This window comes from Amblyomma mixtum, chromosome 10 (genome assembly GCF_055824585.1).
Source record: "Amblyomma mixtum isolate Tamu chromosome 10, ASM5582458v1, whole genome shotgun sequence".
Lineage (NCBI taxonomy): Eukaryota > Metazoa > Arthropoda > Arachnida > Ixodida > Ixodidae > Amblyomma > Amblyomma mixtum.
Window position 1 is genome coordinate 162077576 of NC_143021.1, and position 27874 is coordinate 162105449.

Here is a 27874-nt window from a genome sequence, read left to right on the forward strand (position 1 = left end):
GTGAAGGGTCAGCCGAAAGAGAGCGAAGCAACTGTTGGCCTCTCTTATAAAGCTTGCCCCGCTACCGGTCTTCCCAGCCGCCGCCAGAAAGCAAAGCTGGAGGGCAATGAAAGAGTGGCGTGCACTGTCAACATTCCCCATTCGCCATGGGAGCTCGTTTCTTGTATGGAGGAGACCGGGGCTCTTTGCTACTGTACGGTCTATGCCAAGAGCCTCGCTATGAGGGTTTCGGCTGCCGGGAAGACACTTTTGACATTTTGACACTATGATCTAGTGTCAAAATAACATTCGGGAATGAATGCCCGGGAATGCCCTGGAAGTCGATCCGCTACGCTGCCGAAATTGCAGCGCTTGGCTTGAATTCGCAGTTCAACTACGAAGTCGTCAATTGACTGTCCCACCTGCTGGGTCATGGAGTTGAAAATGGCGGTGGCTTGAGTAGCACTCCTGTAAGGCTTATAAAGGGCGCCGAACTTGTTAAGAACGTACTCAACTTTATCCACCGGTTGTCCGTCTAGTTGCGTTGGAGGTGGCAGGAACGTTTGATATATTCGTCGTGCTTGTGAACCAAGAACGTGCAGAAGTAAGACTTTCCTAGCTGCGTTTGGCTTAGCTGCGCACTCACAAGCTTGCTCATATATGCTGTACGACGAACGCCATTCTTCCCAGGTCGTCGCTGGGTCGTCTGTCGGCTCAAACGGTGGCGGTTGCTGCAGAAATACGCCTGCCATGTTGTGCTGCTTGTTGCGGAGTCGTTGCGGAGACTAGGCGTTGACTTTCACTTCTGACACCATGTTATGTTTCAGTAAAAGTATTGCACGCTACATACGACAAGCCAGAGCAGCCATGGTGTGTGTCACCGCGCTTTTTGACGACAATGCCGGTTGATGACAGGTGCTGCCGACAATGCCGGGTCCTCAGCGCTTGGACATTCTTGATACCTGACCACACCAGCCGCTTCAGCCCTCAAAAGCATTGTACGCTCTGTGGGGCTGAGGTTGCTGAAGTGCAGGCCGGAGTTCTTTGTGAGAACTTTGTTGTTGGGTTTGGGAACGGGATCCATCATGACGCTGGCAAAACGGCAGTATAAACGTGAACGAAGCAATGGTAGCGACAGCCGATAGATAGCATTCACTTCGGCTGCTGCTAGACCGCACTGCTAGCTGCCAGAAGTCACGAAGGCTGCGTTTACATAATGTTTCACGTCACTTTGTCGTATGTCGTCATCAGACGGTTGCGGGTTTGAATCAGAGTGGCGGGAAAAACTTGTTCAACTTCTAATTCAAATCTCTTAGAAATAAATGCATCTTTCGCTGCCGCACCAGCGATAGCAAAGCCATGAAATGCCAACCTATCGGATTTGCCTAACAAAAAAATATTGATACAGGTCTCCTCAGTGTCTCTTCAAACCCTGTAAGCTTCCTAAAAATTTGTCGCACGTGGCTATCCTGGAAGCTTTCTGCAACCTGCTTGCTTGCATGATACAGCTTCATGTTTAAAAAACTGCAACGCTCTGCACTAGAAGGACAATGATTTTCAAGTGGAGACCTACCAAACATGTGGTCATGAAACTCCAGGAACAGCTCTGTTCACTGGAATGAATCCAAAACTTCATGCACAAGATCATTTAACAAAGTTTTTGATGACAGGTTTTTAATGTGCAGTGCCAATCTAACAAGAGACTCAGATTTGTGACAGATTTTAATTACTCTCTGATGAGTAGGTCAGCCCTCCTATACTTATTCTCTGAATGAAAGTCAGTCAAATTTATTTTCAACATCAAACGTCCGCTAGACAGGTGTGACGTTAAGGGGGGGCAAGCAAAAAGCCTGAAAAAGGCTTGACAGGGCCTGCACCCGTTGCAGATGGCGGAGCGACGCAGAAACCGACATGATAAGAAAAGAAAGGCAAGTACATTCTTGTTTCATGTACAACAAAAAGAAGAAACAAAGATACATCAAGGCAGGAATTACAGTGCAAGTAGCAAAGATACAAGAAAGGCGGAAAATACAAGAATGCAAGATACAAAAATACAATACAAAAAATACAATGCAAGAATACAAGATACAAGAAAGGCGAAAAAGACTAGTTACAAGGCAAGGCATAGCTAGGAAATTTGAAAAACTCGCAAAAAATACATATAGAAATAAAAATCCCAGAAGTGTGGTGAGAAGTTTCAGAGCACATTGATTACGAGTGAGCGATATGGGCAGCATTTAATACACTTGGTAAGGTGTAGCGCAGCATCTGGCGACCGTAATTGGTTCGTGTATATGGTAACTGCCACTGTTCTGTGCTCCTTGTGTTATAAGCAGCGTGCCGTAATTTCATTTCTGCAAGTTCCTTGAGATAAAAATCATTATTTTTCATCGAGGTCTGATAGCGTGATGCAAGCACTGAATTATAAAGATTTGGTAATGAGATTAGGTTCAAGTTTTCAAAAATGGGCTTGGTGTGGGCATCATAAGCAGCATTTGAGATTATGCGCACAGCTTTCTTTTGCAGCCTGTGTGTTTTAGCAAGGTTAGTAGCAGTTGTGGTGCCCCAGACTAGGTAACAATATCTTAAAGTTGAAAAAAAGAGGCTATGTAGAAAGAATGTGTGTTACCCTTTGGCGAATATGCAAGCAGTGCTTCTGTGCACTGTTCACACATCAGCTTAGTATGAAACGTGTGTGAAACGTACCCAGCCATGTATGCTACTACTGTCTCCCCATTCAGTGATATGCTCCAGATGTGAGATATCGCTGTGATCGCTGGCTTCCGGGTGCTGCGTAGCAGTGTCAGCATCCAAAATGCGCCTCCTGTCTGTTGACGTATTTATTGTCCCACTTGTTGAATCAGTAACAGCACTACCGCTGGACAAAAATTGCTGTAGTTTCCAGAGGTAAGCAGTTCCCTGTTGCTGCATCAGCGAGCTCATTATGAACTACTATTTTTTTGAAAGCAGCATGAAACTGTATAGTAGTTGGGTTGTCATGTCCTCCGTGTGATCTAATGAGTCTGGAAAAAAGTTACATGTGGTATTGACAAATTTTCTGGACTGGTATGTATTTGAAGTCTTTCTTTTCCATGACAGTGAAATTATGGAGTGTGAGTAAGCTTTTCACACCTGCTACAAAACCTAAAAATCCTGTCTTTCGTGCAGCCTCGATCATCCTGTGGCCACTGGTAGACTCCCTCAGTGATGAAAGATAAATGATGGAGACTTTAAACTTAGCCTAAACATCTTGGAAATTTCACTCATTTAAAGCTTTCTTGAAGCCCTTTTGGTGTATGCTCCTTGAATTTAACGCATTGAAAGTATTCTTGATGCACCCCAAAAATCTTCAGATGGCCGAGAGTTAGCAAAACCTTCTACCTGGAGCACTCAATGTTCAGCTAGGGCTCTGGCCACGGATATGCTCATAGTTTGGGCCATTAGCCTGATCCTCATAGGCTGCCTCTCCCAATCTTTATGTGCTCTGCGCAGCTTGTTGGCGAGGTGAAGCCCTTCTTTCTGTTGCAGTGTGTGTAGCCACTCAATATGCTGCCATGCCACTGTCTTCATATTGTTGTCAGTGAAAGTTGTTTTGTGTGCATGAGCATTTCCGACAAGTTTTAACATATGGCAAGAGTCAAGAAATGCTGCCTGTGGTCCTTGGGTGGCAGGATGACAGAATGTTGTCCTCATTTGGTCTACATTCCTGAAGCTGCATCCATGCTCCTGCAACATGGCTATATTTGCTGGAGCTCCATTGCATGTTAGAGCTACAACCATTGCCCCAGCATCATGGGCAAGAAGCAGGCTCTGTGTAACTAAGTTAGCGCACTGCTTGCCGACCAGACCATCTACAAAAAAAGTATCCGAGGGGCAGCTTCCACCCTTCGTTTATGGCCACTGCCGTTACAACAAGAACAGCTTTTGCCTGTGGCACGTAGTTACCATCAACTCCTGTGCCCATGTCAGTGAACCTCTCAGAATTGCCCCTGTTCGATTGAACCTGCTGCTTGATTGACATTTCATCAATCATCAGACTGCGTACAGTTTGGTGGCCTCGGCTGCTCATCTCGGTGCATTTCATTTTCAGAGCCTTAGTTGAAATGCCTCAGTTGAAAAGCCAGCATTGCCATCTACGGTCTGATACCACTTCTGCAGTGTTCTTTGGTGCGGCAAGCAGGTGTCGAAGACCTCTCTCACATAATTGTATGCTCATGGCGAGTAGAAATTGACTGTCAGTGCAAATGCACTGAGGTCAGGTGAAAATTGCCTCAGCGCATCCCTGCCAGAGCACTTGGATATCTGTCTTTTGAGGAGGTGTTGATTAGCTGTACCAAGGGTGTCAAGCACAGCAGAATGCTCTTCCTGAGTACCATTTGGAGCACAGCGTTCAACTCAGCGTTTTGTTTCTGGAGTCTTCTGCTAGACTGCTGCAGCCGCTTGATCTGCTTTCGAGTTTTTACATCCTCTGAGGTAAACTTTGTTGCACGTGCTCTCAAGAAAGCTTTCTCCGGAGTCTCACTCATAAAGCAGTACCAAAATATAGTCATCTTTTACAATTACAAGATGCTCGGGTCCAGCTTCATGTACTTTCATCAATGGTGATATGTAGGAGTTGCACTTATGTGTAGCAAGAAAATTGTCTTGGACTCACCATTGCTGGCAAGAACGCGAGGGACTCTTTGTTTTCTTCTGCTTCGTAATCAGACGGGGACGTTGCTGGGCAGCCTCCAGTCACCGAATTCGCCAAGCGCCTGGTCGCCTCGGTCCGCCGCTGCGAAGAGCACACACGGAGCACTCGGGGGTGGCGACTTCCTCCAGACCCGCCGTTGGGATCAAAAGACTCTTAACTTTGGGAGCAGCCACGGGGTCTCGCCGTGCCCGGAAGAGCCTTCCATCGACCTCCCGGCTTCCGCCACGCTGGCCTGCTACCACATCAAGGTGCCGGCCACCATCTCTGACTTGCAGGTTGGCCTGCAGCTCCTTCACCAGCTCTCCTCCCTGGACTCCTGAGTCAATTCCGAGAATGTGGACCCAAGACAGGCGTCCACCATTATTGAGAAGCTCCTCTGTGACCTCCACGGGTTGCTGCTGGCACATTTTCTCACGCACGGAGATGGCGCAAAGGGTGGGCACAGCAGTGACCCTGGTAGTGGGTGCCGTGCTGGCCCTTTTAGCCCTGGCTTTCTGTGCTGCCAGCTGCAGTCCCATGAGTGAGATGGCGCCCCTGTTCCAGCTGGACCCCGCTGACCAGTGCCACATCAAGGAGCTCATAGAGATTGTGGATGGCGGGCAGGACGTGCTTGATGCGCTTCAGGGATACCTGGAAGCGGGCCTCGAGAAAGAGAGCACCCCCCAGCGCGCCCCAGTGGGCGAAGCGCTGGAAGAGCACCAGCTTCACGCTGTCTCCAGCACGCGATCTTCGTTGATGAGGGTGAGCCCATCACCCCAGCAATGTGTTGCTGGCAACCCAAGTTCAAAGCCAAGAGATCTGACAGCAGCTCCCTCAGCTTGGCATGGAGGACACTCACACGCTTAAAAATTCATTGCTTTATTGATAAAAAAAACGTATACAAATGTGTTAAGTCTCAGAAGTCGTTGGACATAGAACTCTCTGAACCTCAGCAGATGTTTTGGATCTTCCAGTCTTCTGGCCAGGGTGGCAAGTACTTTGGCAACATGGCCCACCACCGCCTCCGGGCCCAATGGCCTGGCGTTCCAAGGTCGGCTTTGAACGGCTAAAGGGACTGTGCGGCAGGGATATCCCCGAGCCCCATCTGACGTTTCGATCCGCAGGAATTCCGAGCGTCCACGGCGGCTATGTAAATTTCGACTCGTTCGCCTCAGCCCCCAGAGCGTTGCATGCCAGCTTGGTGCCCAGCACGTCGCGGCAATTTTGAGACAAGACCTGAGTGTCGTCCCCTCTGACGTAGAGCTTCGTCTTCACCTTGGCATCGTCACGGCGTAAAGAGTTCAGCAGGCGCTCGCCTGTCTTGCCCAGGGCCAGGTTCCAATCGGAGCCCACGCTGGAGGTAGAATGCAGTCCTGACATTAGGCCGCCGGTGACCTTGAACGTCTGTTGGTTGCCTACGCCGGGTAGGGATCTCAGGGTGGCGTTGCGGTATCCTTCTTTCTGGTTCGAGGTGATTTGCCGCACATGGTCTCTGTCTTCTGGTCTTGCCTCCATGAGTGCACGTGTCACCAGTACATCATGAAAGGCCAGCACCTCCGAAGTAGTAGGTTGGTGGTCAAAGCGACTGAAGTCGTAGGGCAGTGCGAACCACCCCTGACGCAGCCTGTGGTAAGTGTCTTCATTACGGTGAGCTTCCTCGTTTGGTGCCTCTTCCAGTGTGTTGCCAGGCCATGCTTTATAATATGTTCCGGCCAGGCTGTACAGCCATGCCTGTCCCAAATAAACAAGCAAGGGGGAAGACAGCTATACGAATTTTGCAGACTCATACTTTATGAGTGCAGTATTTTCCTGGCTTTTGCATGTCAGCGCCTCCTGGTAGAGGTCCTCAACGGGAATGATGTCCAGGACTAGATTCTTTCTAGCCTTGAAGTGGTACTTCTCGGCCTTGCCATCCACCTCATATTCCACCGCACCCACAGAGGACGAGCCCGCACGTTCCCAGCAGCCGCTGGCGATCCATTCTTTAAAACTCTTCAATCTTGGGTCCTGCGATATGGGCGAGGCGGTGGATGTAGTTCAGGATGGCATCCTGGCCGAATTCATTGTGTCCGTACAGTCCGTGTCTGTTCTTCCTGGACTCAGCAAGTTCTCTTGTCTCCTCGATGGGGTCCCAGGTTGGCACGGGAGGTGACATGGCACCATGCAAGCTGGCAACCTCGTAGAACCTCACACGCTCGCTGGGCCCCATGTCGACAGTTTCTTTTTTCACGATGTCAGAAAGAGTCTTCCCTGCGAGTCTGAAATGCTCAGAGCCAGCGTCCAGGCAGCCGGAGTCTTTCAACACTTCCCACCAACGGGTGCCATGGAATACAATTCGTCCCAAGAGCAAGTTGCACACCATCACGTAGTCAAAGTACTTCAGCTGTTGGAGCAGGGTCTGGATGTCTCCATACTCCGGGAACTCTATATAAAAGAAGATCATGTCGGCAAGCCTGATGTTCCGATGCCTAGGTCGTTCTTGGTGCGGGGGGGAAACGCGGCAATGGCAAGTCTGTCGTCTGAAGGATCTGCCAGAAGTAGGTCGAGATGATCTTCCCAGTCGTCAGGACGCGATGGTATCAGTTCTGTTTCAGGACGCACCTCACGACGCACACGCGCACACACTTCACTGACAGACAACGCGTTCATCCGCTGCGGTGGCCGGAGAGATGTGTTCTTCCTGTACAGGTTCTCGAGACATGGGGGAGGCAGTCGGCCCCACAGGCCCGCTCCAGCGAGGACGGCCGCAACGAAGCCAGGCGTATAATGGTAGCCCCGCACCGCGAGGGTGACACACAAGTCACAAAACAGCGCCACTTGCCCCAGAGCAGTGATCTCAATGAAACAGGCATTTAGAGCCCACATGGCCTCTTCCTCCAGCCGACACCCCGCCAGGGCCTCGTTCAACTCTTTTACTGTTCGGGTTTCTTCTCGGGCGCAGGCGGTGACTCGACTGATCCACTTGGCGCCGCCGCAGCGGGACATTCCTTCTTTGATGATGCAAGAGACGAGAGCCCACAGACGACCGCTGCTGCACCTCCGGCGTCTCGTCTCCGGTCGAGTTTCCCCAGTCGGCCAACCAGGAGGTGAGATTGGGGCCCGGCTTTCGATCCCCCTCGACGGTCATGGTGTGGGGCCGCTCGAACGAGAAGAAGAAACCGCCCGCTCTGGCTCCGGTGCCCGTGGTCAAGATGGACAACCAGGAAGTGCCGTCAGTGGAGGCAAACATCAGCCTCTCACGTGTGTCAGCATCCATAATCGCCATCCACATGGTGGACATGGGGGTGTAGACAGGGTACAGTACCCAGGAGTCCCCGGGCCCGCACTGCCACCAGTCTCGGGAGCGAGGGATGCGGCGCGGAGCATTGCCCGGTCCGGGTGCGGGGGCGGGTAGCAGAGATCCAGAGTAGTAGCTGAGTTGGTAGCATGCCCGAAAATGCATAAGTCGGTCCTCCCACCATTCTTCCTCCATGAGACTGGCTGCATCGTTGGAAGCCACTCGGGTGGTGGCGCTTGCCTCGGCCAGATATGGTCCGTCCTGGCCAGGAGGAGGGCTCAGCTTTGGTCCCTGCGGGAGCTGGATGGCCGAGGTCCCCTCCACAGTGCGGCCTGTGACCACGAAAGGCACGGCGTCTCCTGGCACGGATGAGAGCCACACGTACAGATTTGAGTCCGGCATGGGGGTCGGCAGGACGTAGTCAGTCACAGGCTTGTAGTCAACACTGATGACCTGACTCTCCCAGTAGGTTGGTGTGACAGGTAGATGACTCCCATAGGTCCCGTTAGGACCGACGCGGCCGAACACTGTTCAAGGTGTGTCTTCGGGATGCCAACTAGTCTGCGCACTCCTCGCACGCCAATGCCAAACACTCCCTGGAAGAGCGAGATGTCACCAGAGCCCGTGTCGCCTTCTGCAATGCTGATCAGCTGCTGGACTGACAAGCGAAGAAAAGTGTGCACCAAATTCCAGGCGCAAAATCTCCTCTCGCCAGCCGCAAAGACAGATGCCTGCAGGTAGTCGCCGCCCGGATAGTGTTCTTCGGCCCGGCCGTTGCTGTGTCCCTCATAGGCCAGGAAACCCAGTGCGATGCTGTTGATGGTCGACATGCGTGTGCCCGTGCGTGTGGCACACGCGTGTGGCATAAAACTAACACCACATTTTATGCCGTGCGGCACACTCAGCGTCACAAATAAATAAATAATAAATGTGTTAAGTGTGTTAGTAAGAATCGTGGGTGCAAAATCAAGATGGTCCAGTCAGTCATGACCCCTCACCACATGCGCTGTCATTAGGTTACAGTAATAAGCGCATGCCAGAAATAAGCCATTGATACACATATAGACACGCAAAAGCTTCGGTGTTGTATGTTATTTTCAGATTAACCTTGCCTGCCTGTCTTACTCTTTCTTGCTGTTCAAACAGAATTCTAATTTCGATCTAACTAAGGTTTTATAGAGTAGTAGCTTTAAAGAAGAAAGATGGAGCAAGGAAAAATTACGACGCAAGTAGCCAAGCATGCGGTTAGCATTGTTAACAACATAATCGACATGTGCCTGCCATGAAAGGTTAGAAGTTATATGAACCCCTAAATATTTATATGCGGTAACTTGCTCAAAGAGAGAACCTGAAATATTGTAGGGAATAAGATTTTCGTTAGCAGATCGGTGTGAAATACGCATGACCTTACACTTGTTAGTATTCAGTCTCATAAGCCAACTATTACACCAATTAGATACCTTATTTAGGTCACTTTGAAGTATGGATGAGTCTTAAGCGGATTTGATTACTCGATAAATAACGCAATCATCTGCGAAGAGCCTAATTGTGGAGTTAATAGAAATTGGCAGGTCGTTAATGTATATTAGAAACAATAGCGGCCCGAGTAAAGAACATTGAGGCACGCCGGAGGTAACAGAGCATAGTGAGGAATCAGCGTTATTTGCAGTGACGAATTGAGTTCTGTTACGCAAAAAACTTTCGATCCATGAAAGAATGTTTGGGTTGATGTTCAGTTTACCGAGCTTAAAACAAAGTAGTTGGTGATTAACAAGATCAAATGCTTTCTGAAAATTAAAAAAATAAACGGTGGCAGTGGCCATCTAATGGCCTTCCCCCGGATCGTCGAGGCGGCCGTCTGGGCCAAGTGCTCGCATGCAGGGTCAGTTTAATAAAATCAACTTAAAATATGGTGGGTGAGGCAGACTTCGGAGTCGATGCAGACCCCTCTTGGCCAGGAGGAGGTCCAGGCATCGATTGCTGTGGACTGTAGCGGGATGTGCTTCTGTAACCGGGAATGCCGAACGAGACACACCGCTGCTCAGCAGGCCAAAGACCCCTCAGGATTTATTGAACCCAGATATATAGCCGGGGAAGCAGTGGTGCCACCTAGTGGAGCACACACACACACTACATCGCCCCTTGTTTAAGAAGGAACAGTATGCACAACACAAGCCCTCGCAAGTCCAGTTTTTTCGGCCTCCGTATCGTTCTTCCAAACCGGGACACAGGAATGAAGCAGACGAAGTTGAGGTGGTGGACCCTGCAGTAGTAGACCTGCTACCGGATGGCTTCATTTCGGGTGGCTCCTCTCTGGCGACAGGTTCGGCAGGGCTGTCGGACCCTGAGGGGTTGGTCATTAGGAGTTGGTCATGATAGCTTCCCTTTTCGCATGCGCGTTGCGTCGACAGCGAGTGAAGGCGATTCTACTGAGTCATGAATTCTGCGTTTGTTATCAGCGTCTTCGTGCTGACATGCTTGAGTTAATGCTTCTTGCAAACTGAACTTTGGGCTTCGACAAAGTATGTCTGAAAGCTCGTGGTCCAACAAACCGGCAACGAAACGGTCGCGCACAAGCCTATCTTCAGTAGCTGACGACGAGTAGGTGCAGTGCTTTACCGTGGTACGGATCGCGTTGAAAAATGAATCAATGGTCTCACCCGGTTGCTGCGTCCGGCGATGAAAACGGGCAGACTTGTACAACTTGTTGAGCATGTGGACGAAATGGTCAGTGAACGGCTTTTTGACGCTGCTATATCATTGGCGTTGGCCTCTGTTAGCGTCGTTGATGCAAAAACCGTTCTTGCTTGCGGCCCCATGCAGTACAGTATGGAACGCACCTGTACTTCCTGTGCAGCGGTACATAGTCCCGTTGCTCAACAAAAGTCCTTGAACTGCAGCAGCCATGTCAGCCAGGTACCTGGGCTGTCAAAGTCGAACAGCGATGGTGGCCGAAGCACTGCCCTGAGTGAGGCTGTGGCGGCATCGTTCATGGTGAAGAGCCGAAGAGTGCCAAATCAGTAGCTTCGCAATCCCACTTCTGACACCATGTAGCAGGTGTGCTTCTGTAAGGACGAATGCCAAACGAGACACACCGCCGCTCTGCAGGCCAAAGACCCCTCAGGCTTTATTGAACCCAGATATATAGCCGGGGAAGCAGTGGTGCCACCTAGTGGAACTCACACACACTACACGGGCCACGCCCCGAAACAAGCAGATCTCCTCCCGGACTGTTACGAGTCTGCTGGCTAGGCCCCTTATAAGCCTGGGCCAACCGGTGGCGGCGCCCGCACTACAGAGCGGGGAATTTGCTGGTAGAAGTCACCTTCTGATGGCCTTCTCTGGGATCGTCTGAGCGACCGTCTACTGGGCCGGGTAATGCGTGACGGTGGCAGTCCCTGTGGGCAGTAGGCAGTCATCTTCTGGCTATCTTCCCGATCAGTTATATGCAATAACATACTTATACACAGCGACCGTCTACTGGGCCTGGTAATGCGTGACGGTGGCAGTCCCTGTGGGCAGTAGGCAGTCATCTTCTGGCTATCTTCCCGATCAGTTATATGCAACAACATACTTATACACAGCGGCCTTCTACTGGGCCGGGTAATGCGTGACGGTGGCAGTCCTTGTGGGCAGTAGGCAGTCAACTTCTGGCTATCTTCCCGATCAGTTATATGCAACAACATAATTATACACAGCGGCCGTCTACTGGGCCGGGTAATGCGTGACGGTGGCAGTCCTTGTGGGCAGTAGGCAGTCATCTTCTGGCTATCTTCCCGATCAGTTATATGCAACAACATACTTATACACAGCGGCCGTCTACTGGGCCGGGTAATGCGTGACGGTGGCAGTCCTTGTGGGCAGTAGGCAGTCATCTTCTGGCTATCTTCCCGATCAGTTATATGCAACAACATACTTATACACAGCGGCCGTCTACTGGGCCGGGTAATGCGTGACGGTGGCAGTCCCTGTGGGCAGTAGGCAGTCATCTTCTGGCTATCTTCCCGATCAGTTATATGCAACAACATACTTATACACAGCGGCCGTCTACTGGGCCGGGTAATGCGTGACGGTGGCAGTCCTTGTGGGCAGTAGGCAGTCATCTTCTGGCTATCTTCCCGATCAGTTATATGCAACAACATACTTATACACACAATGCACTTACAACATTCGGACAAAGGCAGTGCAAAAAAAGTGGCAACAAGGAAAGCAAGGCAGTTGAACATCTGTTTCCAGTACTGATGTTGACAACCTTATTAGAGTATCATTATAAATGGAAGGCAGATGCAGTATTATTCTCTGGCCTACTGAATGGTCTGCAGGTACCGAACACTTTGGTTTCGTTTCTGTTCCACCAGCTGTTTGATGATTATTTTTTCTGCTTTTGTGTATAGAGAGGCCAGCACTGATCTGGGGTCTGGCATAGTCGCATTTGTAACAGAACGTCCTTCATAATTATAGCCATCATCTCCTGCTTGAACACTGGTTGAACTGATTGTGTAGAACACAGCAGGCAAGAATAAACAATGTTGCCTTCTTTACCGACTAGAACTCCGGAAGCATAAGCTCTCTGGAATGGCCTTTCAAAAGACCAAATGCATTTTCGATGCGTACGCATGTTTAGCTTAGGTACAAGTTGTATCCCTGAATAGGGTCAACAGGTACTCCTTTAGAGGGTACGCAACATCGCCAAGTACATGAAATCTGTTTCCACAAATTTCAGGAAGTTTTTCCCAACCAAAACAACACTAAAATGCTCCTGCATCTTGCATTTTGCCGGTGTGGCCAAGAAACACGTCAATGAACTTTGGCACTGCAGAAAGCTTGCCCCATACGACTTTTTGTAGTGCCTATTTATGTACGTCGAGGCTATCTTCCCAGCTGGGCACCTTGTCTCGGTGTAAGTTCTGTCGATGCATCCCAGAACATTTGGGAAATCTGAAGTAAGTGAATTTTAAACGATTACTTCCTTAAAATGCTACAATACCAAAATTACCTGTTCATATATAAAAAATATGCAAACTGAAGCCAGAAAAACATGGATAAAGTAATACGATATGTCCATCACACAATAATCGATATGCGTCTTATGTAGTATGATGCTACAATAAAGAGGAGGTGTTGACAACAAAAGCACAAAAACTCAGCGTCAAAAGAACATCACACAGAAAGAGAACCGTCTCTCCGTGCGATTGTTTTTTGGCACTGAGTCTTTTTTTGAATTCAATTTATTCAGCACCATATCATAGTGCTAGGAGGGCGGCAAAAAAGCCAACGAAATCGTCGGCTTCAGAAGAACAGCGCCCCTGTTATAGACACAGGATGCGTAGAGGTCCTTAAAACCCTTGAATTTGAAAACCCAATTTTCAAGGCCCTTGAATGTCCTTGAGTTTTTGTAACCCTTGAAAGTCCCTGAAAACTCTTCTTCGAAAAAGATGGAAATCACGATTCACGCTAAAAAAAGCTCGCAATCTCATGCGAAATAGGTAATGATATTTAATTGCTTGTTTTCTCGGCATGTATAAAAAAGCGGTGGCAGTCACTATCTGGGCCCAGTGCACGCATGCATGGTCAGTTTAATAAAATCGACTTAAAATATGGTGTGTGAGGGGGACTTTGGAGTCAAAGCAGACCCCTCTTGGCCAGGAGAAGGTCCAGGCATCGATTGCTGCAGACTGTAGCGGGATGTGCTTCTGTAAGCACGAATGCCGAGCGAGACACACCACCGCTCAGCAAGCCGAAGACCCCTCAGGCTTTATTGAACCCGGGGAAGCAGTTGTGCCACCTTGCAGAACTCACACACACTACACAGACCACGCCCCAAAACAGGCAGATCTCCTCCTGGACTGTTATGAGTCTGCTGGCAGGGGCCCTTATATGCCTGGGCCAACTGGTGGCAGCGGCCGCAGCACAGAGCGGGGAATTCGCTGGTGGCAGTCACTGTCTGATGGCCTTCCCTCAGATCGTCAGAGCGGCCGTCTACAGGGCTGGGGGACACATGGCGGCGACAATCCGTGTGGGCAGTAGTAGGCAGTCATCTTCTGGTTGTCTACCTGATCAGTTATATGCAACAACATACTTATACACACAATGCACTTACAAGAATTCAGACAAAGGCAGTGCAAAAAAAGTGGCAACAAGGAAAGCAGGGAAATTCAAGATCTGTTTCCAGTACTGATGTTGGCAACCTTAGTAGAGTATCATTAAAAATGGAAGGCAGATGCAGTATTATTCTCTGACCTACTGAATGGTCTGCAGGTACCGAACAATTTGGTTTCATTTCTGTTCCCCCAGCTTTTGTGTCTATAGAGGCCAGCACTGATCTGGGGTCTGGCTTACTCGCATTTGTAACAGAACGTTCTTCATAATCATGGCCATGATCTCCTGCTTGAACACTGCTTGAACTGCTTATGTAGAACACAGCAGGCAAGACCAGAACTCCAGAAGCATAAGCTGTCTGGAATGGCCTTTCTAAAGACCAAATGCATTTTCGATGCGTACACATGTTTAACTTAGGCACAAGTTGTATCCCTGAATGGGGTCAAAAACAAGTGCTTCCTTAGAGGGTACGCAGCATCGCCAAGTATATGAAAATCTGTTTCCACAAACTTCAGGAGGTTTTCCCAAAGCAAAACAACACTAAAATGCTCCTGCATCTTGCATTTTACCTTTGTGGCCAAGAAACACGTCAATGAACTTCAGCACTGCAGAAAGCTTGCCCCATACGACTTTTTGTAGTGTCTATTTATATATGTCGAGGCTATCCTCCCCAGCTGGGCACCTTATCTCGGTGTAAGTCCCGTCGATGCATCCCATAACATTTGGGGAATCTGAACTAAGTGAATTTGAAGTGTATACTTCATTAAAATGCGAAAATAAAAATGACTACCACTTCTGTTGTACTTCCACCCCCCCCCCCCCCCCCTAATTTCAATTCCTTGGGTAATCCCTCGCTGCGGGAAAAAGCCAAGCAGTCAGGCAAACTCGCCTATTCTTTGCCACATTTATTGAGTGAGATAATGTGCAAGAAATCGCGAAGCTGTCCAAAGCAACAGGTGGTGAAAAGCTTCCCATTTTCACGCAGGCTGGCATGTGGCCACGGGCACAGCTTGAACAGGTGCGCCGGCTCCCAAAATACGGTAGCACTACCCATAGCATTTGCGCTGCATATCATGTGCTATGGAGGACATGATTTTGATAGTGTAAAAGTATTACCCTCATTGGCAAATGTGTAGTTCTGTTCGATGATCTGCTTCTTGAAGTTGCATTCACATGCAAGGCGGAGTGCTGTACCTAATTGTTTACCAGCAGACGTAGTGGAGAACTCGCATTTTTTAAACCATTTGGGACACCACGGCACAAAAGCAATGAAAATTTAGGCCTCTTCTTTGCCAGTTTTAAGCTGGCTGTAAGCTGCTTTTCCTCTTTTTTATCATAAAGCACTGGGTCTGTTATGAACTGCATTGTGCTAGAGCCGGTGGAAACGAGAATAAAATACCTGCTTTCTCTTACCTTTTCATTGCCAAATAGTAAATATCTGCTTCAGCCCTATTGCCTAGTGATAGTGAACACAAAAAGTAACGTTGTGAGCCAAAATAGGGGTGAGAGAAAAGCCAAGTGCAAACGCGACGAGCAGTAGACGATCCACACCCAAGCACCGGGCAGAGAACAGCAGCGCTTGTCATGAAGTGGAGGCGCGCGGAACTTCGCTCCCTTGGCGGTCGGCACACCAACTCATCTAGCCACCGTAGTTCTAGTAACGCTGACATGGGTAGGGTACTTACGGTCTGCTACCGGAGAAGAGAGCTGTACTTTCTGCATAAAGACAATTCTGCCTGTCTATGAGGCCTTGGCCAAAGCCAGAAACTGCCAGTGTAGCAGTATTTTCAGGAATTCATTATTTTTCTGCATGTTCGCACAAAAATGAAAGGCGTATTACAGAGGGCAGGAATCTTTATCACAGTCTGTTTGTGTCAAGAAAACCAAGCTCAAAACTCTGAGCTGAGTAGTGAGCGAGTTGATGGGGCTTGAACATGAACCTTGTCATTAACTTTTATCGCTTATTTCGCTTATGTTTTTCTGAAATAAGTCTACCATGACGAAAGGTGGTGATATCATACTGTGCATTTGTACAGGTATTGGTGCTAGCTGGTACCGCTTTAAGCAGATGAAATGTTTCCCACAACTAGCCAACAGATATTGAGTGCCAGAACCATGCACTTGACAATCTTGCATCCATCAAAGCACAAAAAGTTCTTCAGATGAATGTGTTCAACATCTGTTACAATAGCCAAAGAAGCAGAGATCTATCTTTATCAGTGGAATTGAGGGCTCATATAACAAAATGTGGCAGATTCATCTGACACAAGTGCTCAATATCACAGCGCTAAATGCCTGAAGGAGTAAAAAAGTCAAAGGCGATTCTTTATCCCTCAGCAGTCATTAAGTTTACCAGTTGGGCATTTTCGTCACTTTGGTTTTATGTGATGCTTGCATGGGACAAGAATGAAAAATTTGTACTTCAGCTAGACGAGGAACAAGTGTGAGTACTGCCTTAAAGGGCAAAGGGAGACTGCAAGATGTCTACTTTTTCATCCTTTAAACTAATCAGAGTTGCTTCTAAAAGTCTAGTTCCAAGCAGCAGCTACCGCACATTTCTGCATGCCGTCAGTCAAATGCATGTCATATAGTACACCACAACCATGAAATGAAATAATGAAAATTGTAAATGTTGTCTTCCTTTGCCCCTCAAAGTTCCTCTGGAAGGCACGCAAGGGCTTGGCTGTATCTTGCCGACTCTATGAGGCGATGAGGTCTACCATGACACTCGATAGATTAACTATTAAAGTAGATGAGGTCACTTAGACCACACAGACTAGCAGCTGTGCAGTGCAACACTTCGTCATAGTCATAGGCCAGATACAGCTGCAATTATTTACAACACAAATTCTGTTGAAATAAAAATAAAGTACGAAGTACCTTAATATGAACAACTATCACAGTCTACATGTCATTCGACTTGAACAGCGCAGAAATGTAAAGCACGTATGCAAAACCTTATAAAAAGGAAGATATGTAAAGCAAGGAAACAAAACAAGGCAAATACACAAATCACTGTACTCTAGAACAAAGAATTAATTAGAAGCTTGAAATAAAAATACTCCATTTTAGGGATTAGATTCCAGAGGAAGACCTCGTCTCAATTCACCTTAATCAACACGGAATGCTTTGGGGTGTATACATGAGTAGGGCCTTTCGGAGATTGAGAATATACAATTCTACTTGAATTTGTGTGTAGTATGCACACGTCTTTTTTAGTTAAGTAACATCCTCAACGAATGTCAAATAATGAAGGTAGCTGCACTTTTCTTCATAGCTTATAAACGGTTTGTCTCTGTACTCATGCGTGCATTTAATTTTAGTTAGCACAATTTATCCATCAATTTTCACGTCTATCTGGGCTGCAGCACAGCCATGGCTGCTTTTGGAGCACAAGTCCTCCAGTCTAGATAAATGAGGAATTGGAATCGGCACTTGAGTTGAAATGGCCGCATAATAGGAAACTGGGCACACAAGGAATAGCTCATGCCATCTTAAACAATATAACTTACCTGTGCAATACGTACACTGAGCTTTTTTTTGAAGCTCTTTATATCCTATCGCTTCTGTCTTGATGCCTGGTGAAATATACTTGCATGCTCAACCTTAGTGCAAATAAATTACAAAGGTGAGGTTTGAATTTCAGCATGTTTGCGCGGTGCAACTTTGTGACTGATGAAATTACTGCGTATGTATTTTGTTTAAACGTTCAGTGCTGTTTGAGTATATTACGTAGTGTATTGCAGCGCTTCTGTGAGATGATGTTTTGACCAGTTGTCGAGCAGCTCTTTTTCATACCATCATTACTGTTTTTAGACTTGATCGTGTGGACCTTTGTGCTGCTGACGTGAACCGAGCGCTCTTCATGCCATCTGCAAAATGTTAGAGGTGCAAACATAAAGCCATCTAATGTATGGAAGATGTGCTTGCCATCTTGTACTATAATTTAATTACCATGAACAATTTGCCTCACCCAGTGTGAGCAGGCATAAGTCAATTGAGGTACCTATAATTTAATTACCGTGAACAATTTGCCTCACCCAGTGTGAGCAGGCATAAGTCAATTGAGGTACCTTCAATGACCACCTTTTTAATGTAGGTTTGAGCCTTTTCGGGGCTCAACTCTGTAGAAAATCTCGCACTTGAGTTTCTTTTTCATTGATAATATCGAGGTACCTGTTTACAGGTCTTTTCAACATTGGGTCGAGTAAGTCCTTCAAAACTTCTTTTTCCAGTGTTGTCAACACTGTTTCCACAATGCCGTTGAGCACGTCACTGCAGATCATGTCAGCATTTGAATTCTGCAGTTGCAGTATTTCTTTCAGAGGGTACACAATGTTGGGGTAATTGAGCAGAATGCTGGGATCTGCAGGTTGTGCATTAGCAACCTCTGTGTCTAGACCTGTTATGGAAGATAAGAAAAACGGGTGAGCAGCTTAATGTTTTACTCAAAAATCAAAGAGAGAGGGACTTTAATAAATAAAGAAGAGAATCAAAAATCAAAGTGCAGTGTCAAGGTGTGGCACTTTGGATATTCAGTATTAAAAAGAGGTGAACAATACTGCTGCTGCCTGGAAAGAATCTCCAAAGTATTCAGCATCGATGCATTTAGTGATGCTTTCGGAGGCATGAAGGCTTTGTTAACTCACAAGGGAAGAGATGCAACACATCCTGGTCCAGTTGGCTTGCCCCATTTCTGGGGCTGTCTTGTGCATGAATGAACTTCTTCATTTACATGAAAGCACACCGCAGGAGCGTGCTTGCATCGAGCCGTGATACTAGCTTTGCAAGTACATTTTCCTTTTGCGATGAAAAACACCCGCTTTTCCGGGCATGACCACGCCAACTAAGAAAGATGGAAATAAAGAGCAAGAGGTAACAGAAATTGGCCGCTGTTTTGTAGATGCAACTGTTTACTCAAACTTGCTGTGTGCTTTTTCATCAGAGCATGACGTGCATAAAACATACAGCAGCCTGCCACATGACTCGTGTAAAAAAAGATGCTTACATGTAGCGTCATCTATGAAGAAGCCCCATAAATTTATAAATCTTGTAGGGTAAATTTTACACTACAGATGGCGCGCATGTCTCCACATCCGAGTACCTAGCTTCGTTTTGGTTTCAGCACAGCAGCCATGTGAGGCAGTGTGCCAGACTCGTCCGCGCTTTGACGGAGGAAGAAATTCAAAACTGCTTATGAATTCAGTGTCCAAACGAGGAAGGAGCCCACCTAAGTGCCTTGTCGAGTGATGACAGCGATGAAGACCCCCGCCACCGAAAAATCCACGTAAGAGGAAATCAGACAGGCACGATTGGTGCTGGAAGATTTGATTCAGTACAACTAATATCTATAAGATTATCGTAAATAAACATGTCTACATGTCCTGCAGAGCATTTTAGTGCGTTGCTAGCAAAATATTTCCAGGAAAGTAACCTGCAAAAAAAAACCGGCAGAGTGTGTGCAGCTGTGAGTAAAAAAACTTGGCATTGAAAGGGTTAAAGCAGCGTAGCAGCTACTGATTTGTTACATCAAAGTAGAGCCACCAATTGTTGTCATCCTGATTCTGCCTGTTGTGTATGCATATGTGTCATGCACATTACGGCAGATGGAGCCACCGACCCAGTAGCAATGGTTACGTGTGCATTTGTGTGAACTGACAGTGGTGCTGCCGAGCTGTGGTGTGTGTGGCCATTGATTGATGTAAGAATGTAACCAGTGTGAATTAAAACCCTTGTAACGCTAAAGGAACACAACATTGCTATTGGCAGCTACATAGCGTGAAGTGAAAGCCACTCAGTGCAACTTTCACGGCCTTTTTTGGCTAGCAGAACTTTGGAATCTACTCGCCATTGACAACAGTCAAAAGCAGCAGCAGTGAGTGGTAACTGTCTGCTTCTGAGGTAGTCTGACCTCTGACGAAATATGTTGACCACCAACGGCTGCTAGCACATAGCTCGAAACCACCAGCAATGCGAAGCCTTGTTGTGTGCAGTGCAGAAGGGATACACAAGTGCCCCTTTATGAAGTCGAAGATAGGAGTGCTGCAGGCGCAGCGAATCTGGGCACATGGAGCAAACTGTCCCATAATTCTTCTAAATTTTCACTGGCTTTTATTTCTATGCTATGCAGCATTTCCAATACCTTGTGCTTGGCGCATGATGGCCTTAGCCGCCTATGTGTCATTAAACCCAACACAACGCAGAGGGTAGTTTTCAGAAGCATCTATTCCACACCATTATCATGGTGCTCAACAACTTTGCAAATCTTAATTGAGCATTTATAGGACCATAGACACAAATTTCAGTCGCATGTTTTCTTCTTGCAAAGGATGTGTTGCCTTTAAAATACAGATGGTTCACAATGTGGTATTTGACCACTACCACTAAATTATTTATAATTCAATTTCTTCTTGATGCTTTGCTATCGTTTGGTTGATGAAACCAAACCCAGAAAATGACAAGTAACAGTGTGTGTTTAGGTAATGATAGCTGCTAAAAAACTAAGGTATAATCCTTAATAGGGGATATTCAAAATTCCGCAAGTGCGCTTTTCCGCATAACAATCTTGTCCCAAACAAGATGGCTGACCATGCGTTTCCAGCTGAAACAAAGCAAGAAAGACTGGTTTTTTGTTTGATTCTTCCAAAATACGTTTCTTGCGTTCTATGCACACCTTTAGCTCCTGTCCTGTAGCCCACATAGTTCCTTTATAGCGAAGTCGGCCATCTTGTTTGGGGCAACATAGTTATGTGGGAAAGCGCACTTGCGGAATTTTGAATATCCCTTATTTGTTGTTTTAATTTCTAAAACACTTAAACAAGCCTGCTTCAACAGCTGGTACGATGCATCAGCAGTTATATTGCCTTTTTTTTTCATGCCTCACATGACTGAAACATGTCGCAGCAATCAAATGGCTGATGAGAGCAAAACCGAAACAGCATAAAGAAGAAATCCAATTATAAATCGTTTAGTGGTTGTAGCCGAACACCACAATGTAATTCATGTATACTAACGTCTAGCGCATCATCTGAAAGAACAGAACACGGAAGCAAAAATTTTTGGTCTAATTCTTCAAACCCATATTAGAAGAGTTAGTTTAGTTTATTGGGGTTTAATGTACCGAAGCAACTTAGGCTATGAGGGATGCCGTAGTGGAGGGCTCCGGAAATTTCGACCACCTGGGGTTCTTTAACGTGCACTGACATTGCACAGCACACGGGCCTGTAGAATTTCGCCTTCATAGAAATTCAGCCGCCGCGGCCGGGATCGAACCCGCGTCTTTCGGGTCAGCAGTCGAGCGCCGTAGCCACTGAGCCACCGCGGCGGGGCCCATATTAGAAGAGTGAATTATTATCAACTAATCCATAAAGTGAATTTTGGGGCTTAACGTCCCAAACGCCAGGTGGGCTTCAAAACGCCGCAGTGGCGGGCTACGGAGTAATTTATCCCGCCGGAGAATAATTTATACAATTTGGGGTTTTTCAACGTCACATGCTCATTCATCACTGTGCACTTCGCTCCCATTGAATCGCGCGGCTGCAATGGCGGGGATTGGGCCTAGGATCTACTAATTCATAAAATAGGAATTACAAGAAAACACTGACAGATACTCTACTCCCTACAATGTTCACTTGATCCCAATTCAAAAAGAATGCTTGGATTTTCTTTTTTTTTTTAATTTTCATCCAGCCTAGCTGAGACAACAGGGTGCCCTTCTATCAAAGCAAACCACTACAGACTAATTTTTGATTCAAACCGCGGCAGCTGCATTTTTGTGAAGACAAGTGAAAACGCCTGTGTGCCGTGAGATGTCAGGGGACGCTGAAGGCTCTGGGTAGTTGAAAAAAATTTGCGGCAGGCAGGTATCTAAGGAGGAGTGAGGGAGAGGCTCAGTTTCCTTAGCAGTGCTACTGTTCAGCTGGCATCTCAACAAGCACCTCCTTCCAGGAACAATACCTTTGGTGTCCATGAAGCACGTCAAGAGGCTACAGTGTGTGTGTAATTGGCTTAGCCCTTCCTCCGTCAACCTGCGCTCTTAAGCTGGGAGTTGGGCACCAAATAATATCCATGACATCACATGAATACTTCCAGATGTATGTACTTGATTGGTACCTTCTGTTGTGGTCTCTGATAGCTATAAGGTGCAGCCTTGGGATTTTCAGCTCCCCCTCTCCACCATCGCCTTTCGCCGCTCTGCAAAATACCTATGGCTGGTTAAAATTTTTAAATTCGTGCCCATTATATACGGGGGCGCAGCCAGCAGCTACACGATCACGCTGCTGCACTTTGTCCATCAAAAGCAATGGCAGTGAGTACACAAAATATTCAATAAATGTAAACAAACGATATGGTGCTTAATATTCTAGGCACTATAAGATACATGTAGTATGGCTAACACAGTCTATCGTGAAGAAACACGAAACGTGCAGCTGACATCCTAAATGTGAGGAGCTAAATTACAATTTCGAGCAACATCGCTATCGAGCTAAACGTACGCGGAACGTCGGCCAACAAGGAAAACAGAACCCAGAATGACCGACGCTCGCTGGCAGGGCCGTGCTTTGTTCTCGGCCGCTGCCGGGATCGAGAGGAATGGCTATCCACGACTGACTACCTACATTGTGAAAATTAACTAAAACCATTGCCATTGCCAAAATTAACATTTTTTAGCAGAAGTGGACAAAAGAAATTGAAACATTGGTGGTGTGCGCATTATCTTTCTCCTTCCTTGTTTCTGTTGCGTACATGACGTCTCGAGACATGATTGAAGTACGAGATCGAATGCGATTGACCACTTAACTACCTCAATTTGTGACATCATTTAACCCAGCAAATTCAATGTTTCCATGTGCCAGCTCATTAATGATATTTGATGCTAACACTATTCAGTTTGAATGATATTATATTAGCTAGTGAGATAGTGGTATAACAAAATCGACATTTCAAATGCACACTTAGGTCCAAGAATCGCAACATCACCATTGTAGAACCCTCCTTCGCCGTCGTGGCCACCATCGCCCGGCCGCCAGTAAATCTTCTTGTTGCTCGTCATTTCACACACGTCTTTTGGTGCGAAGTCCGTCACTATTGAAACATGCACGATGGCTTTTCCGCCGTCCTTGCACTCAAGGTACGCGTATGACGATGTTGTCATCTTCGACCATGACTGATTTCGATGAAATGCGTACACAACTATGCAGCAAAAACAATGCGGGCGAGGCCTGAGCTGGCTGAAATAGCTAGTGAGGTAGTGGTATAAGAAAATGGACATTTCAAATGTGTACTTACGTCCTAGAATCACAACATCGCTGTCGTGGCCGCCACCGCCCGGCCGCCAGTAAATTTTGTTGCTCGTCACTTCACACACATCTTTTGGTGCGAAGTAGTCCGTCACCATTGAAACATGCACGATAGCTTTTCCGCCGTCCTTGTACTCAAGGTACGCGTATGACGATGTTGTCATCATCGACCATGGACTGATTTCGATGAAATGCGAACAGAACTATGCGGCAAAAACGCAGGCGAGGCCTGAGCTGGCTGAAATAGCTAGTGAGGTAGTGGTATAAAAAAACCGACATTTCAAATGTGTACTTACATCCTAGAATCACAACATCGCCGTCGTAGAACCCTTCTTCGCCGTCGTGGCCGCCATCGCCTGGCCGCCAGTAAATCTTCCTGATGCTCGTCACTTCACACACGTCTTTTGGTGCGAAGTCCGTCACCATTGAAACATGCACGATAGCTTTTCCGCCGTCCTTGTACTCAAGGTACGCGTATGACGATGTTGTCATCTTCGACCATGGACTGATTTCGATGAAATGCGAACAGAACTATGCGGCAAAAACAATGCAGGCGAGGCCTGAGCTGGCTGAAATAGCTAGTGAGGCAGTTGTATGAGAAAATGGACATTTCAAATGTGTACTTACGTCCTAGAATCACAACATCGCCGTCGTGGCTGCCACCACCCGGCTGCCAGTAAATCTTGTTGCTCGTCACTTCACACACGTCGTTTAGTGCGAAGTCCGTCACCATTGAAACATGACGATAGCTTTTCCGCCGTCCTTGTACTCAAGGTACGCGTATGACGATGTTGTCATCTTCGACCATGGACTGATTTCGATGAAATGCAAACACAACTATGCGGCAAACACAACGCGGGCGAGGCCTGAGCTGGCTGAAATAGTGAGGTAGTGGTATAAGAAAACCAACATTTCAAATGTGTACTTACATCCTAGAATCACAACATCGCCGTCGTAGAACCCTTCTTCGCCATCGTGGCCGCCACCGCCCGGCCGCCAGTAAATCTTCCTGTTGCTCGTCACTTCACACACGTCTTTTGGTACGAAGTCCGTCACCATTGAAACATGCACGATAGCTTTTCCGCCGTCCTTGTGCTCAAGGTACGTGTATGACGATGTTGTCATCTTCGACCATGGGCTGATTTCGATGAAATGCGAACACAACTATGCGGCAAGAACAACGCGGGCGAGGCCTGAGGTGGCTGAAATAGCTAGTGAGGCAGTGGTATAAGAAAATGGACATTTCAAATGTGTACTTACATCCTAGAATGACAACATCACAATTGTAGAACCCTCCTTCGCCGTCGTGGCTGCCATCGCCCGGCCGCCAGTAAATCTTCTTGTTGCTCGTCATTTCACACACGTCTTTTGGTGCAAAGTCCGTCACCATTGAAACATGCACGATAGCTTTTCCGCCGTCCTTGTACTCAAGGTACGCGTATGACGATGTTGTCATCTTCGACCATGGACTGATTTCGATGAAATGCGAACAGAACTATGCGGCAAAAACAATGCGGGCGAGGCCTGAGCTGGCTGAAATAGCTAGTGAGGCAGTGGTATAAGAAAATGGACATTTCAAATGTGTACTTACATCCTAGAATCACATCACAATTGTAGAACCCTCCTTCGCCGTCGTGGCCGCCATCGCCCGGCCGCCAGTAAATCTTCCTGTTGCTCGTCACTTCACACACGTCTTTTGGTGCGAAGTCCATCACCATTGAAACATGCACAATAGCTTTTCCGCCGTCCTTGTACTCAAGGTACGCGTATGACGATGTTGTCATCTTCGACCATGGGCTGATTTCGATGAAATGCGAACAGAACTATGCGGCAAAAACAATGCGGGCGAGGCCTGAGCTGGCTGAAATAGCTAGTGAGGTAGTGGTATAAGAAAATGGACATTTCAAATGTGTACTTACGTCCTAGAATCACAACATCGCCGTCGTGGCTGCCACCACCCGGCCGCCAGTAAATCTTGTTGCTCATCACTTCACACACGTCGTTTAGTGCGAAGTCCGTCACCATTGAAACATGCACGATAGCTTTTCCGCCGTCCTTGTACTCAAGGTACGCGTATGACGATGTCATCTTCGACCATGGACTGATTTTGATGAAATGCGAACACAACTATGCGGCAAACACAACGCGGGCGAGGCCTGAGCTGGCTGAAATAGTAAGGTAGTGGTATAAGAAAACCGACATTTCAAATGTGTACTTACATCCTAGAATCACAACATCGCCGTCGTAGAACCCTTCTTCGCCATCGTGGCCGCCATCGCCTGGCCGCCAGTAAATCTTCCTGTTGCTCGTCACTTCACACACGTCTTTTGGTGCGAAGTCCGTCACCATTGAAACATGCACGATAGCTTTTCCGCCGTCCTTGCACTCAAGGTACGTGTATGACGATGTTGTCATCTTCGACCATGGGCTGATTTCGATGAAATGCGAACACAACTTTGCAAACACAGCTATGCGGCAAAAACAATGCAGGCGAGGCCTGAGGTGGCTGAGCAGACAAAGAGCAATGACGACAAATGAGAAGCAGCATGAGACAGGGAGAGAGCAGGGAGAATACCAAGTGGTAACCGGTGTATATTAATGCCTTACACATCATTACAAATACGAAAACATGCACCCAAAATTTATTTTTCTATACTCCTTTAATGTTCAGTTGCAACTCGGCGCTGGTGCGTGTCGCTGTATCACATCTCGTGCACTCTGTCTCGGTAGCCCAGCAAACTTCAAAGTGCTGGCTTCGTTTAATTAGCCTGTCGTGCCTCGATAGTAAGATTCCGGTCGATTTCTGATTTGTACCTTTTGTTGTAGGGTTTGCCGTTATCGATGGTTCATGTTATCTTCACTTGAACAAGTTGCGCTTTGACTTTTGGTGTTTTTTTTAACTCTACACAATGTGCGAGCGCTCGGAGAGGAAGAGGCGAAAAGAACACCTGCACGAGGATCACGAATTTGCTGTGCCTGCATCGACGCATCGCTACAGGCAGTGGCTAGAGGTCGTAATGAAGCAGCCGCATCAGATGAAGAGTCGCTGCGGTGGCTCAGTGGTTACGGCACTCGGCTGCTGACCCGAAAGACGCGGGTTCGATCCCGGCCGCGGCGGCTGAATTTCGATGGAGGCGAAATTCTAGAGGCCCATGTGCTGTGCGATGTCAGTGCACGTTAGAGAACCGCAGGTGGTCTAAATTTCCGGAGCACTTCTCTACGGCGTCCCTCATAGCCTTAGTCGCTTTGGGACGTTAAACCCCAATAAACCAAACCAACAACAGACGAAGATACTGCCGAAGCTTCTGTAGCCTCTAGCGCTGTTACCGGTGGTCACCGTGTCCGTGCGATGGTGGCACGTTTTCAGTGCTGCTTGACGAAGACAACGAAAGCGCTTGTAGTGCCGGAGTAGGGGAAGTACGTTTAAATGAGCTGGAATCCATGCACTATGAAGAAACTCTCAGTGCTACTCTAGATGAATATGGAGATGACACTCTTCCCGGTTCCTCAACAACAAAAGCGGCCGCCATCATGATGATTTTAATTTTAGCCTTCATGGTTGCACATGGGCTGCCATGGGACGCCGTTGATGACTTGCTACAGCTCATCAACATACTGTTTGGACTAGAGCGGTGTCGTTTGTACAGCGCGCCTTTTCTCATTTCTGGCCCGACTGTGGGTGGTTGGCTCGTTAAGGAGCCGTGTGTCGCGGTGCGAGTTTTGTGCGGCCCGTATGGAGGGGAAATTGGCGGGGCGTTTGGGGCGATGGGGGGCGGAAAGTGCACCCTTTGACCCTCGCCGCGGCGCCTCTGGACGCTTCTGATGAGGGGATCGTTGTCGCCAACCAGCGTCCGCGCACTTGCCGGTGTATGCGTGGTTATGGCTGTGACTGTGTGCGCGCGTAACCATGAGCCAAGGCGACGCCTGTGAGTTGTGCCGTTGTGTGCTTCTGCGTGAGCGCGAGGATGAGAAGGACCCCTCGCTGTGGCCAAGGTTACACATCAGGACGCCGCCGAACATCCGCGCCCGTTTAAGCCGGCGTGAAGGGGGTGCACTAACTGTTTTGTGCCCGAACGTGATGTCGTGTCCAAGGGCGCGAGGTCAGTGCTCTGCCGCGGCCCCGTCGTCATCAACGCACCCTACATCAACGGAAAGAAGACCGCCATCAGTCGTCGGCCCTCCCAACCCGTTCAACTTGAAGTCTGCGAGCGGTGAGTCGCCGACCGGCCCATTGGGCCGCGCCATCGAACTTTGAGGCTGCATCCACCTGTCACATAGTTGTACAGTTGAATTCACATCGCCTTGTGTACCGTGTATATAATCTGCAAGCTGTTTTGATTTACTGAAGCGTATGCAAGTGTTGTTTGCCTTTGTTTTTCCTTTGTTTGTGTGTTTTTGTTTTATTCTGGCTGGAACTGAAGTGTAGCTAGTTTTTTTTTGTGTATTCATTTCTTTATTTTGGAACTGAAGTGTAGCTAGTTTTTTTTTTCTGTATTCATTTCTTTATTTTGGAACTGAAGTGTAGTTTTTTTTTCTGTATTGATTTCT

At 47.6% G+C, this 27874-nt stretch overlaps 1 protein-coding gene across 4 annotated transcripts in view; it reads left to right on the forward strand.

The window, feature by feature from the left end:
• LOC149327550 (uncharacterized) overlaps nt 1-27874 on the forward strand; it is an 87922-nt gene that overhangs the window by 44122 nt on the left and 15926 nt on the right. The window contains exon 3 of one of the 4 annotated variants that reach the window (XR_016285948.1): nt 4687-27009. The exons of 2 other annotated variants lie outside the window; for them this stretch is intronic. Coding sequence is in view for 1 of the 2 variants with exons in the window: in XM_089562431.1 (XP_089418557.1) it covers nt 5006-5518 (513 nt within the window). In the remaining variant the exon portion in view is untranslated. Of the gene's footprint in view, nt 1-1865; nt 27010-27874 lie in introns of those variants that run through there. One more of the 4 variants, XM_089562431.1, reaches the window with a different exon arrangement.